The sequence below is a fragment of the Lepidothrix coronata genome, unplaced genomic scaffold (assembly GCF_001604755.1).
Source record: "Lepidothrix coronata isolate B3197 unplaced genomic scaffold, Lepidothrix_coronata-1.0 Scaffold147, whole genome shotgun sequence".
Lineage (NCBI taxonomy): Eukaryota > Metazoa > Chordata > Aves > Passeriformes > Pipridae > Lepidothrix > Lepidothrix coronata.
In genome coordinates, this window is record NW_016690327.1 from 39,385 (window position 1) to 57,985 (window position 18,601).

At 54.7% G+C, this 18,601-nt stretch overlaps 1 protein-coding gene across 1 annotated transcript in view; it reads left to right on the forward strand.

Annotated features, from left to right (window-relative positions):
• RNF19B (ring finger protein 19B) overlaps nucleotides 1-18,290 on the forward strand; it is a 27,358-nt gene extending 9,068 nt beyond the window's left edge. The window contains 11 exon segments of the mRNA XM_017828434.1: nucleotides 5,178-5,519; nucleotides 5,521-5,610; nucleotides 5,612-5,910; nucleotides 10,515-10,720; nucleotides 12,430-12,574; nucleotides 13,773-13,935; nucleotides 14,577-14,691; nucleotides 15,191-15,331; nucleotides 15,577-15,784; nucleotides 16,875-17,006; nucleotides 17,496-18,290. Coding sequence (XP_017683923.1) covers nucleotides 5,280-5,519; nucleotides 5,521-5,610; nucleotides 5,612-5,910; nucleotides 10,515-10,720; nucleotides 12,430-12,574; nucleotides 13,773-13,935; nucleotides 14,577-14,691; nucleotides 15,191-15,331; nucleotides 15,577-15,784; nucleotides 16,875-17,006; nucleotides 17,496-17,976 — 2,220 coding nt within the window. The 5' untranslated portion in view covers nucleotides 5,178-5,279 and the 3' untranslated portion in view covers nucleotides 17,977-18,290.
• The last annotated feature ends 311 nt before the right edge of the window (nucleotides 18,291-18,601 follow it).

Genomic DNA, 18,601 nt, shown 5'->3' on the forward strand with positions numbered 1-18,601 from the left:
CTAACCAGATAGACCCAGCAATATGCGCACTGGGAGAGCCCTCTCCAGCCACTGGTGTCCTCCCTGGAGAGACATGAGGGCCATTAATGACATCTCCATCTGACAAACCATCCCAGTGCATGTCATTACAACACAGTGCTTCCCTGGGGCCCTGGCAGAAAATGACCCCAATGAGCTTCAGTTCGTGCATCCACAGCTGCTCCCCGTGAATGCACAGCGTCCCTCGCCACAGAGCTCAACGCTTTCAGGGTTAACCTTTGCTGAATCCCTTGGACACAGCAAGACTGACATCCCTGCTCTGCACACAGCAGAGCTGGGACCCCAAAAAGAGGAGTAAGGAAGGCCACATGCTTCTGGCACGACTCTTCAGGGCAGGAAGCTGGGAAGAGACCCTGCCCTGCGCTTCTGAGAGGTTTACAATACCTCTGTGCTACTTGGATCTGTCTGTCCCTGTCACCCTCCCCTAAATGCTGTGAGTACAGCACCTCTCAGGTGTCACAGCACGTACCTGGCTGTGCCTTGTGGTGGTTTCTCAGCAGAGAGACCCTTGAAACTGCCATCTGCATTTTGGCACTGGGGAATCCTGATGGGCCTGCATCCCTTTAACAACCCTGGTTGTCCCACCCTAGCAGGGCCAAAGGTCTCAGCCTGCCCAGAGAAACCAGAGCTGAGTCATTCCCAAGTGCCCCTGTCCGAAAACAAGGAAGAATTCCTGCTGTAAAGCTGTTCCCCTCCTTCCCTCATTTCCTCGTGTCTGTGGCTATTTCAGAGAGCAGCGACATGAGCTGGATTTTCTCTAAACTCTATCTGCTTTACAACACAACCTGTGCCCCCTGAGTAACCCCTCCCATCCCTGTCTGTGAAAAGTGGAAGAAACCCCGAGGACACCCACAGAATTCTAGAGAAAACAGTCTGTGCTGGGGAGGGTTTCACACATCTGTGCCTGAATGACCCGGAGGTTTCAGGCAGATTGAATCTTTGTGTGCCTTGAAATAGCTGTTTCAACATCCCTTTGTGTCCTGCAGGCCAGGGATCAGAGCAACAGGTATTTACCACACCTGTGACAGTCGAGTAATCAGGAAAGGCAGGGGGTGGGCAAAGGGGATGTGGTAGGAGCTGGAGTTTCTATTTTATCTGGGGCCTCCTGCCAGTGTCCCACCACAGCGATATTCCCGGCCAGGCACACCCCCAGTTCCTCCATGCAAATACTCCCAGTCTGAGTTTCACAATCCCTTCCCAGCAGGCACCCTCTGCTTTCACTCTCTGAATTACCAAGGGGAATTTTCATTACATCACCAGAGACTCTTCCTCCTCGACAGCGGCAGAGCTGTCACTTGCTTTGCAGGGGGGTTTTGGGGTGTGGGTGGCCACGGTGTTTCTCTGGAAAGAGGCCCTGTGCCTCCCAAAAGCAGGTTCAGCCCAGCTCAGCCTCCCCCAGTGGCTCCATCCAGGCTGGGAATGGCACTGGGCGGTGTGGGGTGGCTCCAACCAGCGCCTGGACAAAGCCTTCTCCCTGGAAGCCTTCCTGGGAGATATGGCATTTTAAGGCAGCTTTAAAAGCTGCCTGTGCCAAATCCTGCCCTGATTTAAGCAGCGGGGTCGGAAGTCAGCAGTCTTCCAGCTTTCTGCCAGCATAAGCAGAAGCAAATTTGCCTATTGGAGCTGGGATTTGTGGAATGATTCACTGCAGCATTTGAATTCCCCTCTTCCTATATTTTTTTTTCTTTTGTTTGTTTTCTGGTTTATCTTTTCAAATATCCCTGCGTTAAACAGTCAGACTGGTGACTGTTTCCTTGCAGCCCCGGGGAGGGGCTGATCTGATCTCACTCCCAATCCGGCGACTTTCCAATCAGCCTCTTTCCTCTCCCCCCTGGCAGCTTGTTTCCCTCCCCTCTCCTTCCCAGCTTCCCAGCCCCAGTTCCTGGCTGGGTTGTTGGTTTTTTCCCCCCCCAGTTTGAATCAAAACAAACTACCGGGTTCAAACTGCTAGTCAGGAACTTGCTGAGCAGGAGCCTCTGCTCTTGGCAAGGGCTATCAAAACTCGCCACGGAGAAACACTTTGGCCATGGAGAACTTATTTTTGAGTAGCTGGTATGTCTGGACCACGGCGAGGTCCGGACAGTTGGAATTCTGTGTCTCTGAGCTCCTTAAAAGCACTGAATTCCCTCAAACATATAAAGACTGGCAAGAGGTCTGAGCAGCTTGGGAGGAGGGAAGATGGCTCTGAAGTCACTTGGATTTACCCTGGCCTCCCCCAGCCCTGTTTGTATCATGATTTTCCTCATATAAGGCAATGAAGAGTCATTTCTGCCCCATCAGCACGTTGCAAAGCCGATGCTTTTCCCAGGAACTCCAGATGGTTTTGCTCTCTGTCTCTCTGTGTCTGCACTACTGGTAATTCAGGCCTGTCTCACATTAGCTTTTGAGCTGAAACCTTCCCACAATTAGTTACAGTCTGTGCTCTTGCGCTGCAGAGGACGTAGGGCTGAGCTGGCAGAGCACTGTCTGGGAGATCCGTCCCACACACGAGTCTTGTTCAGGTTTCTCTATTTCAGTCAAGAGTGTGATTTTTCTAGTGAAATCATCAAAGCGAGACAGTCTCTGCTACAGATGGGCAGCGACAGCCCTTTAAAAATGCCTCATACCCAGCTTGTCTCAGACAGGAGCAGTTAATTTCAATATAATCTTGTTTTACACCAATATAACACCTCTCCTTTCTTCCTCTGGCCCTGCTTTCCCAACAGTGAAATGGGGAGAGGTCCTTTCCCTCTGGGAGCTCCACAAAACAAGTGTCAGGGAGATGCTAAAGCATCTTCATGCCTGCCCATGACCTACCAGGGACCAGAGCTCAGCAACTCACTGCTCAGGGACAATGTGCTCCACAGACGCCCTTGTAGCATCCCAGATTCTCTTGGAGCAGAGCTGTTTGGCTCCCTTGCCAAATTACCTTGCTAATTAACAGGGTTCTTGATCCCAGGCAGGAATTTACCACTTTGAGGCCAATTCTAAGTGTGGCCCAAAACTTCCAGCTGGTCCAAAGCCACGTGTGCTGTGGCAGGAATGCCAAAGCACAGCAGATGAGCTGACAAATGTCTGGGGAATGTCATCTCCAGGGAAGGACTTGGGTGCAGCAGATATCTTGGGATAAGCAGTAAGTGAGGGTGTATGGCAGGCACAGAATTAACGTGGAAAAGCACAGGGAAAAGCATGATTGCTGTAGGGTATTTAGGTGAGGAGGAAGCTTCATTTGTGCTCTTATGCAGGTGATATACTCCCTCTGTGCCAGACAGGAAGTGTCAACATTATCCCTGCTGTGCAGACAGACACAGGGTCTTTGCCTACAGCAATCAGGCAGCACGAGCACTGAAATCCAGGTGCTTCCAACTGTCAGCCTGGGTTTGGTTCCTTGCTCCCATGTCAGAGGCACCAACAAGGGCTCTCGGCAGCCAGGAAGGATCCTGGTAATAACAATGCAAACAGGCTTTCCTGAGATAAATGATTTCGGGAATAGCAATAGCTGGGAGAGACAGTGATGGAGCCACACTTGTCACATGAATAACCACAGTCTGTCCAGCCAGAGCTGACAGTCTAAGGGAAGGCAGCCCCTTCTGTGCTGATTTAACAGGCTCCTCGTAGACACAGCAGATCTTTCTGCTTCGCCTCCCCTGCATAATAAGCAGTGTCCTTCCCGTTAGCTCCTCAGCCTTTGGATGGGAGTCGAGGCTGGCAGACCCCTGTGGGCACGGGGGAACCCTGGAAGGAAGCGGAGGCTTTTAACTTTCTGCATGACTGCAGTAGGAATGTGGGTTGTAGTTTCAGTGCCTCTGAACCCAGCACTCCTCGGGGAGGAGTTCCCCGGGTGAGTAAATCTCCACATGATCTTCACAGACGTTATGAAGGAGGGACACACAGCGAGGGACAAGGTGCTCCAGTGGGGCAAATGGATTTAGAGGGGGCTCCTGAGGTTATAGACCCCCGTCTCCAACAAGATACATGTTAAAAAGCAAACTGCCCCAGGGATTTTTAACAGAAACCTTTTTTTCTGCACAACCCAGCCAGAAGATTCCCCCCATTCCAGGCCCTAGATGAGACCAGAAGGCTGGAATGGCCACCCTGGGGTGGGCAGAGATGCTCTGGGCAAGCCCTGCAGCCATGGCAGTGCTAAGGGAAGGATTTTGAGGGGAGCCAGGGGTTGAGGGGGGCCATAGTGCTGAGGGGAGATGGGGAGCTGAAGGGGGAGTCATAGAATCATAGAATATCCTGAGTTGGAAGGGACCCATCAGGATCATCGAGTCCAACTCCTGGCCCTACAAGAATCCCACCATGTGCCTGAGGGTGTTGTCCAAACTGGAGATGGGACACTGAGGGAACCGCTGAGGGTGTTGCGAAATGTGGAATACACATTTTCCTAAGAAAGGGTGTTCTTTGATGCTTGATCTTTGTGTACTTTCAAGTGTAGGGGGAGCCAGGGACTGAGGGGGGGCAGGTGTTGAGAAGGAACCAGGGCGCTGAGGGGAGATGGGGTGCTGAGGGGAGTCAGGAGCGCTGAGGGGAGATGGAGAACTGAAGGGAGATGGGGTTTTGAGGGGAGCTGGGGGTGCTGAGGGGAACTGAGTTGCTGAGGAAAGTCGGGTGCTGAGAGGAGCACTGGCACTGAGGGGAGATAGGGGCCCTGAGCGGAGCCATGGTGTTAAAGGCAGATGGGGAGCTGAAGGGAGATAGGGAGCTGAAGGGACATGGGGAGCTGAAGGGACATGGAGTGTTGAGGAGAGATAGGGAGCTGAGGAGACATGGGGAGCTGAAGGGACATGGGGTGTTGAGGCGAGACGGGGAGCTGAGGGGAACCGGGCTGCTGAGGAGAGTCGCGTGCTGAGGGGAGCAATGGCACTAAGGGGGGCCGGGGGCGCTGAGGGGAGCCGAAGAGCAGAGCGGGCGATCGGCTCTACCCCGCTGACACGCTTCAGAGCCACTCATGGCACCGCAGCAGCGGGACGGGCACATGTACAGGGACGGGCACAGGGACGGGGACAGGAACGGGCACGATCCCTCCGGGGCTGCCCGGGGGCGCTGCCCACAACCGAAATGGCGGCGGCGGCGGCCGCGCCCGGCGCGGGGCGGGACAAGGCGGGGCGGGGCCGGGCCGCGCTCACCCGGCTCTGGCGCCGCTCTCGTTACAGCGCGGCCGAGGCAGCGCCCGGCGGGACGCGGCGCTCGGAGCCCCGGGACCGACCTGCAGCCGCCACCCCGGACCCCTCCGAGTGATCACCGCCGCCGCCGCCATGGGCTCCGAGCGGGACTCCGAATCGCCGCGCTCCTCCTCCATCCACTCGGCCGCCGCCAAGTGCCCCAAGCCCGGCCGCCGCCGCCGCCTCTCCTTCCAGAGCGTCTTCTCCGCCGCCGCCGCCTCTGCCGCGGGCGGCCGCCGCCGCGCCAAGGCCGAGCCGCCCCCCGCCGCTCCGCCGCCGCCGCCTCTGCCGCGGGCGGCCGCCGCCGCGCCAAGGCCGAGCCGCCCCCCGCCGCCCCTCCGCCGGCCCCCGCCGCCCCGCCGGCCCCGCCGCCGCCGCCGCCGCCGCCGCCGCCCCCCGAGGAGGCGCCGGTGGTCCCGGAGGGCGAGGAGGAGCTGGAGTGCCCGCTGTGCCTGGTGCGGCAGCCGGCGGAGAACGCCCCGCGCCTGCTGTCGTGCCCGCACCGGTCGTGCGGGGCCTGCCTGCGGCAGTACCTGCGCATCGAGATCACCGAGTCCCGCGTCAACATCTGCTGCCCCGAGTGCAGCGAGCGCCTCAACCCCGCCGACATCCGCCGCCTCCTGCACGACTCCCCGCACCTCGTCGCCAAGTACGAGGAGTTCATGCTGCGCCGATGCCTCGCCGCCGACCCCGACTGCCGCTGGTGCCCGGCCCCCGACTGCGGGTGAGTGCGGGGGGCACGCGGGATGGCGGTGGGGTGGGTGCTGCCCCTCCGTGCTGGGACAGCGTGGGGAGGAGGGATCTGCTGTCCCCGTAGGATGCTACTTCCTCTGTCCTGGGACAGACTGAGGACCCACTGTCCCTGTAGGGTGTTGTCCTGTCCATCCTGGTAGAGCGTGGGGATGGGAGGATCTGCTGTCCCGTAGGGTGGTGCCCCATCCATCCATACTGGGACGTCTTGGGGAAAGGAGACTCCCCGCCCTGGAGGGGTGCTGCCTGTCCCCAGCACATCCTGGGACAGCTGGGCAATCCCACTGCCCCAGCGAGATGCTACCTTTCCCCAGCAAGTCCCGGGGATGGCATCCCAGATGGGATGGCCCTGGGACCTGCTGTCCTGCTGAAATGCTGCCTGTCCCCACCTGGCTCCCAGGACAGCAAAGGGAGGATCAGCCCCAGTGGGGTGCTGCTGCCCGTACACACTTCTGTTCTACTGAGTCCCACAAAGAGCCCTCAGTGCAGATGTTCTTTGCTTGTCAGCAGTCTGTTCAGGACAGCTGATGGGCCTTGGGTACCAAAATGACACTCCATCTATCCCTGTTACCTCTCTAGGGCACCGGGATTTGACCTTGGGGATTGTGGAAATACAGGCAGATCGGGCACGAGTGACAGGATTTGAAGGGGGTTTTAGCTGAGCCATCGTTTCCCTAATTTAACAGAAGCCTTTTTTTCTGCACAAATGGGAAGCGTGGAGTTTCCCAGCTGCGAGTTTCGCTGTGAGCCGTGGGGACAGTGCATGGGGACACGCTGCAGCCCTCACGGTGGGGAAGAAGGAACTGTAAACAGTCACTATTTCCCAGTGAGGACGTTGAATACATGGCAGAGAGGAGTGATGTTGACTCACTATCCGTTGCCTAAGTGAGGAAATGTCTGTCTGTCCAGAAGTCAGCCCAGCCAACTGTGATGACTGTGTAGTTATGAGTGTGTTGCTTTCATTTTCTCTTCCATTTTCCTTCCAACGAACTCTGTTGGTTTCTGTTTGAGCGTAAGCCAAAGCTGCCTGGAAAAGGGCTTTGTTTGGGAAACTTAAGAGAAGTGCTGTGAAGTTTAGCTAGAATTCAGCCTGGATGGCAATTCTGAGTAGCGAGGACATGAAAGGAAAGTCTGACCTAGTAGTCGGAATGGAAAAGGTGGTGGGAGGGTTGTGAAGATTTAATCAAAGCATTGTAATAGGCATCCTATGCAAATCAGTGAACCTGGCTCAGGTTACCCATTTCACGGCCTCTGAGCATCCTGTATAAGGGCTTGTTCCTTCAAAGGGTGAAATTAAAGGCAAACAACAGCTTTGCTCCTTTCTGGAGCCAAATCGAGTGTGAGATCTTGATATTTCACCAGCACTGGGGATAAGATCAGAGAGACAAGAGCTGGTTGTGCTGCCACAGAGGGAATGCCCCTGCTGTTAACCAGCTAGAGAAAATCCGGTTCCTGCTCTCGGAATCTCAGCTCCTTGACTGCTCTGATATTATCTGTGCTCAGGATAAGGTGTACAAACAGCCGACGTCACCCAGGCTGGCTGGGTGGAAGAAGCCAGCTCCAGCACGGCCCGGAGGGCGTTGCCTCTGTCACAGCAACACAGCCGTTGCTTTGAGGGGTTTTGGGCAGACTGGTGTCACAGGCAGCTCTTTCTGCGAGCAAAAGCCTCCTCCCTGGTTAGTCAGTGAGCAGGGTGAGCCAGGTGACACGCACAGCATCCTCCTCCCAGCTGCCCAGAGCAGCAAGAAGCGACCCTGGGGCTGTTGGAGACCAGGCAGCCTCGTGGACCAGCACTGCTGGTGTGTCAGTGGCACTCACACAAAGGCTGTTGGAATCAGCCCTCCGGCAGGGAGAAGAATTAATCACCCTATTCATTCTTCCCAGCAGAGCTTGTGTGGCTGTGCTTATGTAAAATCGGGGTATGAATTATTTACAGTGGGCTTTCCCCGCTGTAGTAGTGCTGGAGTACAGAGCCAGAGCGGGAACGTAGGGCTGGGGGCACGGCCGTGGCTGGCACTGGGTGTCACCCCTGCCAAGGTGTGTAGGGCTGGGGTATGGCCATGCTTGGCCCTGGGTGTCACCCCCACCAAGGTGGTGGCATCAGGGGGCTGCAGGGGGATGGCAGACACGACCCTGGGCGTGTGACATGCAGCGTCCGGCGCCTTCCTCACACGCCACAGTCTTTTCTTTAAATTCCTCTTTAAATGGAAGAGCCTGGCTGTGCTGCGGGGAAGGGGAGGAGGAGGAGGACCAACACAACACCGGTGCATGTTGCCATGGAAACTCCGGTCAATTGATGCGCCATCAATCGCAAAACAAATCATTTTCTGTGTTTTGCGGCTTCGGTTTTTCCCCTTGCTACAGTCAGGTGGTATCGCTGTCTAGTGTTTGTCACACTGCATCCTTCCCAAAAGCTTGGGAGAATAACAGGACCTTTAGAGGAACGGAGCTGTGTAGGCTGAGCTCTGTGAATGAGCAGGAGGAGGGAGGGAGGCAACTCGTGGCCGTCCAAGGCGTGGGCTGGAAGCAGAGCTGTGTGATTCCTGGGGTCTCAGGGAGACACTCTGTGGGGAAAACTCAGTTTCCCTTCTCATCTGCTGGGATTGGGCCTGGAAATGGCTGTTTAAGTCAGCGATGTGTCAGAGGTCAGGGGAAGAGGGGAATGCACTGGCCATCCAGTGCCATAACTATTCCCAGGCATAGCCCTTCAAAACCCACTTTCTAGTTGACCTTGACTTGGAGATGTGTTATTTCTTTTCCCAACAGACAGTTGTGTAGCTTGTCTCCCCGCAGCTGTGGGCTTGTTCATGATATTTGTCATTTCAGCTCTAGCAATAAAATATAAATGATGATGATTTTAATTTCTCGACTGTTTAAAAAAAACCAGCGTTTTGAGTGAGGAGTTAATTTGGAGTATGGGGTTGCTTAATATATTACACTGAGCTCTCCTAGCCTAGTTATGGTTTGAAATAGCAGTGTCACAACACAGCTGGGTAGATGAAGCTTTTCCTTTTTGTTTTGCCAAGATCTTTGGCTGTAGCATAGTGGCAGGGTGAGGATGTTCAGTGGGATACTCCTTAGACAAGATGCACAGGGGTTGAGTTTGTCCCTCCCAAACCCCTGGGCCATCCATATCATAGGATCATCATGCAGAATGGTTTGGGTTGAAAGGGACCTTAAAGATCATCTTACCCCACCCCATGCCATGGACAGGGACACCTTGCACTAGACCAGGTTGCTCCAAGCCCTGGCCACTTCCAGGGATGAGGTTTTCCTGTCTCTCCTCCAGCACTGGGCTCAGGTGCAGGTGTGTTGCTGCACACGTAGGCCCTGCAGTCGTGCCTCCTGGCCCCGAGATGTTGTTTCTTTGGCGACTCTGTCGTAGCCTGGCAGGATGAAGTTGCTCAAACTCCCACGGAATGTGAATCATTGTGGTATGACACATTCAGCGGTTCTCACGCCGCTGCCTCTGAGAAGAGGCAATACAACTTGAGCTACACGAGCTCTAAATATAAAGCCTTAAATAGGAATTATTCCCTCTGACCACCAACAAAAATACTGAGGACGAGCAACAAAAATACCCTTTTGCCATAAGGGTGTCGCAGAGCTGGGAAGGCACTTCTGGAATTGCTCATGTCAGCCCCTGCCAATGGAAACAGCCTCATCCTCAGTGACTGTGTTAGTCAGATTTCTTTAGCAGTGCTTGCTGATGCTGCTTAGACTTTTGTGTACACAGGGCACTTCCTCCTGGAAGTGTCACACTACTATCAGAAGTGAGCTGGTTGAACCTGGCCTCTCTGTCTTGCACTCTCGGTTGGTTTTACTCAAATTTTGGCTTATTCCGGGGGCAGGGTGTTGTTCTTCAGCACTCTCTGGAAAAGAAAGTTCTGTGGAGATCAACAGGAGCTTGCTTCTTGGCATAGCTACACATGGAATCCCCTGTTATTGCAGTTTTTTAGAATCATTCAGTTAATAGAAGTGCCCAGGATAACCTCAGCTTTCCTAGACTCCTCCAGACCACACAGCATCCACCCATATACGTGTCCTAAGGAACTGGGGGGGGTGTGTGTGCCTGGAAAGAGCAACCTGAGCCTGTCCTAGGAGCCTGAGTTGGCAGAAGGAGCAAGGAGTTAGCTGGGCACACCGTGCACAGATCTTGTCTGTGTGAATTGCCCGTGGGAACTGCCAGCAGTTACTGAGGAGAGAACTCCGTGTCACAGGCTGGCTGTGTGAAAGGCCTCTGCCCCGAGTAACCCAATTAGCACTGCTTAATTTCAGGCCCTGCAGTGCAAGCCACAGGGCTGGAGAGAGCAGGAATGTGTCTGGCGTGGAGGCTGCTGTACCAGTGATCAGAAATGAGGTGGGAGAGGTGGGGTGGGCGGACTGGGGGCTCTGGGTGACCTGCCGCGGGCTCCGGGGGTACCAGGCACGCCTGTCTTGGCAGCAGCTCTTCAACCAGCTGCTCTGAGCAGAGCAGCTCAGGCAGCCACAGCCCGGGCACCCTGAATTAAAGGATCACTGGGCTCTGGCTTGATAACTCTGCCTTTCACTAATGCCCCCGGCGTGTTCCCCCTGCAGTTACGCGGTTATTGCCTACGGCTGTGCCAGCTGCCCCAAGCTGACCTGCGAGAGGGACGGCTGCCAGACAGAGTTCTGCTACCACTGCAAACAGATATGGCACCCCAACCAAACCTGCGACATGGCCCGCCAGCAGCGGGCACAGACCCTGCGGGTACGGACCAAGCACACGTCGGGCCTCAGCTACGGACAGGAATCCGGGCCGGGTATGGATTCACGTGTTTTCCATAGAGTATCCTCAGCTGGGAGGGACCCACTAAGGTCATTGAATCCCAACTCCTTGCCCTGCACAGGACAGCCCCAAGAATCACACCACTGATTTTTTTTTTTTTTGGTTACTCAGTGCTGCAGCTGCGTGTGTGAAGCTGAGGAAGAGCCACCTCTGTGTAAACCCCCCTCCCCTCCAAGCAGTGGGGTGTTAGTGCCCTGCGTGGCACAGCTGAGGGTCTACAGCTGCCACTGTGAGAGCAGCTGTTAGACTCATTTCCCCTTCTCCTGTGTGTTAGGACATGTCTGGGCTCCTCCAAGAGCGCTGAACAGACCAGTAGGTGATGATGTGCTTTGGGTCCTTCTGTGTGACAGCAGCTCCCCTCATCCGCCCCAGCTCTGCTTGTGGCTCTTTTGATCTTGGATGTTCTCGCTTTTTGCTGATCTAAACCCTGAACAAATAGTCACTTTTTACCCTTGCAGCTTCAAATTTGCCTGCTGTGGTCATGAGGAGCAGCATTCATGCCCAGCTGAGTGTGGGGAGCCTTGCTCTGTGCACTGTTAGGTGTTAGTAATGTCAGGTACCAAAAAAAATGCCAACCCACAGACTCCTACACTACCTGGTAGGAGCTGCTGTGTCTGCTGAGTTTGTGTTCCTTAAAAATAACTGTATTGACTCTGGAAGTGGGCAGTGAGGCCATTTTGTAAAGCCCTGCCCTGCCCCCAAACAAAACACCCTGGTTTTCCTTCTATGTCAGGAGTTTAAATGTTAATTCACTTAGCGTGGAGCTGTCGTGGGTGGTTCAGAGGTGGCTTAGTGGTATGTTGAGGTTCAACATGTCCCAGTTAGAGAGCCCTGATAATGGACAGCAGAGACTCCCACAGTCTCTGGTACAAACCAGCCAGTAAAAAAAAAAACAACCAAACCAGTTTCTGAGATTTTTCACCCTGTTAAAGAGATCCCTGCCAGGAAGGGCACTTAGCCACGGAAAGGGAGGTTTTTGAGACAGTGGTTTTTCCTCACCCTGTTCTGCTGGATCCAGTGTGGTGATTAATAAGGTGTGAGCTGGTCTCAGCAGCTGGATTTCATCTTGCTGAGCGTCGCAGGGGCCAGCAAAGCCCTGAACCACAGCACAGCCATTGCATAACCACGATCAGATGACTCCTGAATTAAGGAAGAGATGAAAGACCCTTATCCCACTCTGCCAGCAGCAAACTGGGGCCTGGGCAGCCTCTGCTGCAGACCCCAGTTCCCTTTTGGCTGCCCTAGAAGGCTGGGTTTGGTATTTTTCCAATGCCTGTTCTCCCAGTTGTTCTGTTGTTCTTGGCCCATGAATCACCTCAGTGGAGCAATTCAGTCGTGGCTTGTTCTTATGCTGTTGCCTTGGCTAGCACAGGGCAGGTATGACTTGTTCCCAGCACTTAAGCATGTCCTGGAGTACATTCTGTTCAAGGTTAAAATAAGTTTTTTAAGTAGCTGTTGCTCTCAGTCCCTGCTGCCCGGGCTCTGGTGGGGTCTGTCATCAATGTTACCATCTCGCTCCGAAGATAAGCTAAAGACACAGCACCCCCACTTCACCTGCGGTCAGCAAAGGTGTTCTGCGTGCACAGAAAACAGGGGGTTTCATCCCGTGCCAAGATTCCCCTCGTGGATTCCCTCATGCTCACAGCAGAGGTTCCAACTCCATCCCGTGCTTCCTCCCCGCAGCCGACGACATCAAGCCGTGCCCGCGCTGCAGCGCCTACATCATCAAGATGAACGACGGGAGCTGCAACCACATGACGTGTGCCGTGTGTGGCTGCGAGTTCTGCTGGCTCTGCATGAAGGAGATCTCGGATCTGCATTACCTCAGGTGAGGAGGGGGGAGCAGCACACCGGGGTTCCCCTGCCTGTACCCCCTGCAGCCCCACAGGCTGGGACAGAGGGGCTGGAGACCAGCCAGGCAGAGAGGGAGCTGGGAGTTTGGATTGACAGGGAGCTGAACATGAGCCAGCAGTGTGCCCAGGTGGCCAAGAAGGCCAATGGCATCCTGGCTGGATCAGGAACAGTGTGGCCAGCAGGTCCAAGGAAGTGATTCTTCCCCTGGACTCAGCACTGGTGAGGCCACCCCTGGAGTGCTGTGTCCAGTTCTGGGCCCTCAGCTCAGGGGGCTGGAGGGGCTGGAGCAGGTCCAAAGAAGAGCAACAAGGCTGGGGAAGGGACTGGAGCACAAGTGCTGTGAGGAGAGGCTGAGGGAGCTGGGGCTGTTCAGCCTGGAGAAGAGGAGGCTCAGGAGAAACCTCCTCACTCTCTGCAACTCCCTGACAGGAGGGGGGAGCCGGGGGGGGGTTGGTCTCTTTTCCCAGGCAATGATCAGCAAGACAAGAGGGCTGGGTCTTAAGCTGTGCCAGGAGAGGTTTAGGTTAGATATTAGGAAGAATTTCTTTCCAGAGAGGGTGCTCAGCCATTGGAATGGGCTGCCCAGGGAGGTGGTGGATTCTCCATCCCTGGAGGTTTTTAAGATGGGACTGGATGTGGCATCAGTGCCATGGGCTGGGAACCACAGCAGGGTTGGATCAAGGGTTGGACTTGATGATCTCAGAGGTCCCTTCCAACCCAGCTGATTCTATGATTCTCTGATTCCTGCTGCTGGGGCAGCACATGCCCATCCGGGGCTGTTCGGAGGGGTTTGCTGCATGTGCTGGGCTTTCACCCTCCTGCCTCTGCACTCAGTCTCTCTAATTTTCTTCTTTCTGACCCAAAGAGCTGAACTTTGTTCCCACTTTACGGTGGCATGCTCTTCCACACCAAAAAAAAAAAAAGCTCCTGATACGATTCTTTTGAGAGCTCTTGGTCTACTGGACGTTAAACACATCCGGTAATGTGATTGATAATCACCTTGATGAAAAATTAATCTTGATGGGGGGAAAAGAAGAGAGAAACCTCTTTTGTGTTGTCTACACGCTTCCTAAGTTTTGGGTTTTATTTTTGTGGAAGTTGGACTTGGGGTTCTTGGGAACATTTAGGAATTGCTGTGGTGTTAATGTCATTTTTTTTCCCCTCCCACGAAGCCCCTCTGGCTGTACATTCTGGGGCAAAAAGCCATGGAGTCGTAAAAAGAAGATTCTCTGGCAGCTGGGCACGTTGATCGGGGCTCCTGTGGGCATTTCCCTCATTGCTGGCATTGCCATTCCTGCCATGGTCATTGGCATCCCTGTGTACGTGGGGAGGAAGGTAAGTGTGGGGAGCAGAAGGGTTTGGGGACGTTCCCTGTGCTCGAGGCATCCGACCAGAAATTTAGAGCTGATATGAAGGGTGGATCTTGCAACAGAAGCAAAATTCAGTTGTCTCTTCTAAAGCTTGTCTTATCTCCTGGGCTTTGTGTGGGCAGAGGGAGGGTGGTGGCTGATAAGCCCTCATAGCCCTTCAGGCTCATGTCCTCCCAAATGCATTTTGCAGTGCTCTTGTGCCTCTGCTTTAACCCAGGAGAAACTTGGTCCCTTTTGAACCCATCCTGTGATGTTGGGCTCTGTGGGACAGTGGTTGGACTCTGAGCATCACACCTTGCCATGCTTAAATCACTTGTGTTTTGGTGCTGACCTGCTGCCTCAAACTGTGTGATGCTGCTGTGTGTGTCTGTGCTGATAAAGAGATGTTGGGAGGGAAGAATTGGCACATCAGCACTTTACTTGTAACTGCTTCTTTTTCTTAAGCACAGACCCTCCTGCTAGGTCTGGTCTGTGAGGAGATCTGTGAGGAGATGAGGTTCTTTAAGGGCTCACACAGCTGGCAAGGCTGTAAAATCAAATACTGATGTCCTCTGGGTGTTTGCTCATGGCCAGGCTGTTCTCACCTGGTGCTTCTCCTTCCGTCAGATCCACAGCAGGTATGAGGGGAAGAAAACCTCTAAGCACAAGAGGAACTTGGCCATCACTGGAGGGGTCACCTTGTCTGTCATTGCCTCTCCAGTCATCGCTGCTGTCAGTGTTGGTAAGTGGGCTCAGTCTCTGTCCCTTCTGGTGGGCCAGTAGCCACCAAGGCAAGTGGGTAGCCCAGCCCTGTGCACTGGGGGTGGCCAAAGGCAGTTTGCAGAGTGCTGCTGTGTGTGGGTTTGGGCACAACCCTCTGTCTCACATCCAGGCTGCACGTCCTGATGTGCTCGAGGTGGCCTGGAGCCAGCACAGGGCTTGTCTGGAGCACCAGCTGCCTGTGCCACAGCCCATCCTGGTGTCCCTCGACACACAGAGCTGTCCCTCACTCATGGACTGGTTTGGTGGCTGGTGTCTCAGGGGTTCAGTGCTCTTGGGGTTCCCCTATTCTGCACCAACAAAGGGCTCCTTCTCTGTCTGTCTGCAAAATTGTGAACTAGAACCTTTTAAAAGCAGCGTAAACACAACTGAGAGAGTCCCTACCCCAAAAAAATCCTTTCTGTCTGCCCAACACAGCTCAGCCTTGAGCTCCTCTTAACCCAGCCCATGCTCCCCTCCAGGTATTGGGGTCCCCATCATGCTGGCCTACGTCTACGGCGTCGTGCCCATCTCGCTGTGCCGGGGCGGTGGCTGTGGGGTCAGCACAGCCAATGGAAAGGGGGTGAAAATCGAGTTTGATGAAGATGATGGACCCATCACAGGTAACGTGGTGACTGGGGGAGGGGAGGGGTTGTAATGAAATGCTCAGGGGTTGTGATGTTTCCCAAATCTGAACATCTGTTTTCACCTGGGCCTGGCTGGAAGCAGGTATTTGCTTCAGTCTTGCTGTGATCAGGTGTGCTGCTCTCAAAGCAAAATCTCAGCTCTGCTCAAGGCTGGGAGGCTGCCTGGGATGAGACATCACTTCCCTTGCTGATTCCCACCCCTGTGCTCTCCTCCCCTGCAGTGGCTGATGCCTGGAGAGCCCTGAAGAACCCCAGCATTGGTGAGAGCAGCATCGAGGGGCTGACCAGCGTCCTGAGCACCAGTGGCAGCCCCACGGACGGGCTCAGTGTCATGCAGGGCAACTACAGCGAGACAGCCAGCTTTGCTGCCCTCTCCGGGGGCACCCTGAGCGGGGGGGTCCTCTCAGGGAGCAAGGGGAAGTACAGCAGGTAAAATTGGATTGCTGGGGAGAACCACAGAGGGTCCCAAGGGCTGTGTTGATTGGGCAGGTTTATTCTGGGGAGCTCTCCAGGACTGTGAGTGGTTGTGCTTCGACCTAGTTATGTCCTAGGACTTTTGCATCTTGGTCTGTCATAGAGTAACCAGTCCCAGCAGATCACCCAGGGTGATCAGGGACCCAGGGTGGTGTGGCTCTGGCACAGGCTGCCCAGAGAGACTGTGGACTCCCCATCCCTGGAAGTGTTCAAGGCCAGGCTGGACAGGGAAAAATCCTTCCCTGTGAGGGTGGGGAGGACCTGGCACAGGTTGCCCAGAGAAGTTGTGGCTGCCCCATCCCTGGAAGTGTCCAAGGCCAGGTTGGATGGGGCTTGGAGAAACCTGGTCTAGTGGAAGGTGTCCCTGCTCATGGCAGGGGGTTGGAACTAGATAATCTTTAAGGTCCCTTCCATCCCAAACCATTCCATGATTCTGTGATCAGGCTACTTCTGGACTCAGTGCCTGGCTGGTTCTGGCAAGGAGGACAGAAGATGAGTTTCTGTCCCTACTGAGCTCCCTAAAATTGCAGAGCTGCTGCTTCAGGTTAATTTGGAATAGCGCGGAGATGCCTGCGTGACCTGCTTAGAGCTATTCCGCTCCTCTTATCCCAGCCTGGAGGCTTTGATGCTTCCTGTTCTCCAGTGCAAACGGTGCCACTGCTTTCCAAGTCAGGAGGTTACGCCGCAGTTTCCCTCCAAACCTGCCTGTGAGTCAGTTTGCTGGGTAATTAGAGACACGTGTTGATATGGCAGCCAGGATGTAATCATGGCTCTGCGCGAGATCCGTGGAAATCAGTTCTTCTCAGGAATTGTGTGAGTCATGGAGGTAAACACTGCTTTACCTTCGTCATGGAAAACAGAATGGATTTGCCTAAATGGAGCCAAAAATGAGACTGTATGTGAGAGGAACCATTGGGGTTAAGCTCTGTCATGCAGAGCTGTGCCAGCACCCAGGGCCTCTCGCTTTCCCGTGAAGAACGGTGACTGATTAGTGCTCCTCAGGGATGTCTAAAGCATTTCTAAGGAATCCTCCTCTTTCCTGCAGGCTGGAAGTCCAGGCAGATGTCCAGAAGGAGATTTTCCCCAAAGACTCGGTCAGTTTGGGGGCGATCAGTGACAACGCCAGCACTCGAGCCATGGCTGGTTCCATCATCAGCTCCTACAACCCCCAGGACAGGTAGGAGGACATGGAATGGTGAGAAGAGCATTGGTAGTGGGTGTCCTGGAAAAATCTGTGCTCTGTGAGCGCTGCTGTGGGCGGTGGGATGACTGTGGTTGCACCAGGCTGCTCTTCTGCCTCCTGGCAAGTGGATCAGTCCTTTTGCTGGCACAGGAGGAGGACTGGGGACAATTTGGGAGCAGCCTCTGTGTGTGGTGTGGAGCCTGAGGAGGGGATCTGCATCCCAGCACCCTCAAGGTCTGTTCCTGGCAGCTCCTGGGGACTCTGGAGCTTTCCCAGCTCAGCTCCTGGCTCAGATCTTGGCTGCTGTGGGGAGAACTCAAGAGCAGCGAGTGTTGTTGTTCCTCTCATGCCAAGGGGTGATGAGCAGCTTCTGGCTCATGTTTGGGAAGTGTGATCCTCCCAGTTCAGTTGGTGCAGTGCCCAGCGGTGCCCGGTTGAACCCAGTAACCGTTCCCAGTAATGCCAGGGTGCTTGTTCCTGCAGGGAGTGCAATAACATGGAGATCCAGGTGGACATCGAAGCCAAACCCAGTCACTACCAGCTGGCCAGCGGCAGCAGCACAGAGGACTCTCTGCATGTCCACACCCAAATGGCAGAGAATGAGGAAGAGGAGGAGGAGGAGGAGGAGGAGGAGGAAGAGGACGGTGAGCAGGAGCAGACGTGCAAACACCAAAGCTGTGAGCAAAAGGACTGCATTGCCAGCCAGACCTGGGACATCACCCTGGCCCAGCCCGAGAGCATACGGAGCGACCTGGAGAGCTCCGACAGCCAGTCGGACGACGTGCCGGACATTACCTCGGACGAGTGCGACTCCCCCCACTCTCAGACTGCAGCAGGCTGCCCACAGACCCCCAAAGCTAGAGGTGCCGAGAGCCCAAGTGCCCACCTGAGCCACTGTGCCCAAGCCGAGGGCTGCCGGCTGGATGAAATGGTCCAACTGGAGTGCATCGAGGCCAGAGTGTGACGTGTCCTCCTGCTGGCAGCACACCCGCTGTCACTGCGTCTCTTGGGCCGGGCTTGTGTCCCTGTTGGCTCCTGTTTGCCATTCTCCAGCTGGTTCCCCAGCCTCGCCTCGGGAAGTCGCTGTTTCTTACGTGACATAAAAAGGAAAGGAAAGGAGAAAAAAAAAAAAAAAAAGAAATCCCCTGCCGTCTTTTTGTTTTAATTTATTGGTTCAAAGTCTGTGAGGTGTGTAAGAGTGTAAATATGTACGTGTGTCTGTATGTCTGCAACCATCCTAAGGGACTCTTGGAATAAATAAAGACTCTGGTTGTCATTGGACTTGTGTCCATCTCATCCTTTCCAAAGCTACGGGGAAATCCTCCAGCTGCCTTTGCCTTTGGCTCAGGCGTTTGTGAACGTTATTCCCAAAGGCTTGGGAAGAGGAGGATTCTCTCTTCTCCCTCTCCATGTGCAGCAGGGCTGGGTACAGGTTAAAGGAGGGGAAGGATGGGGACTAAAGCCAAATTCCCAGCACAACTGGGTGTATCAGAGCTGAGAAGGCTGAGAGTGATGGCTCAGGTGGGATATTGGGGATAATGTTTTTGACTCTCTGCCTAGACCAGGCTCTTCCCCAGACTGCTCCCAGG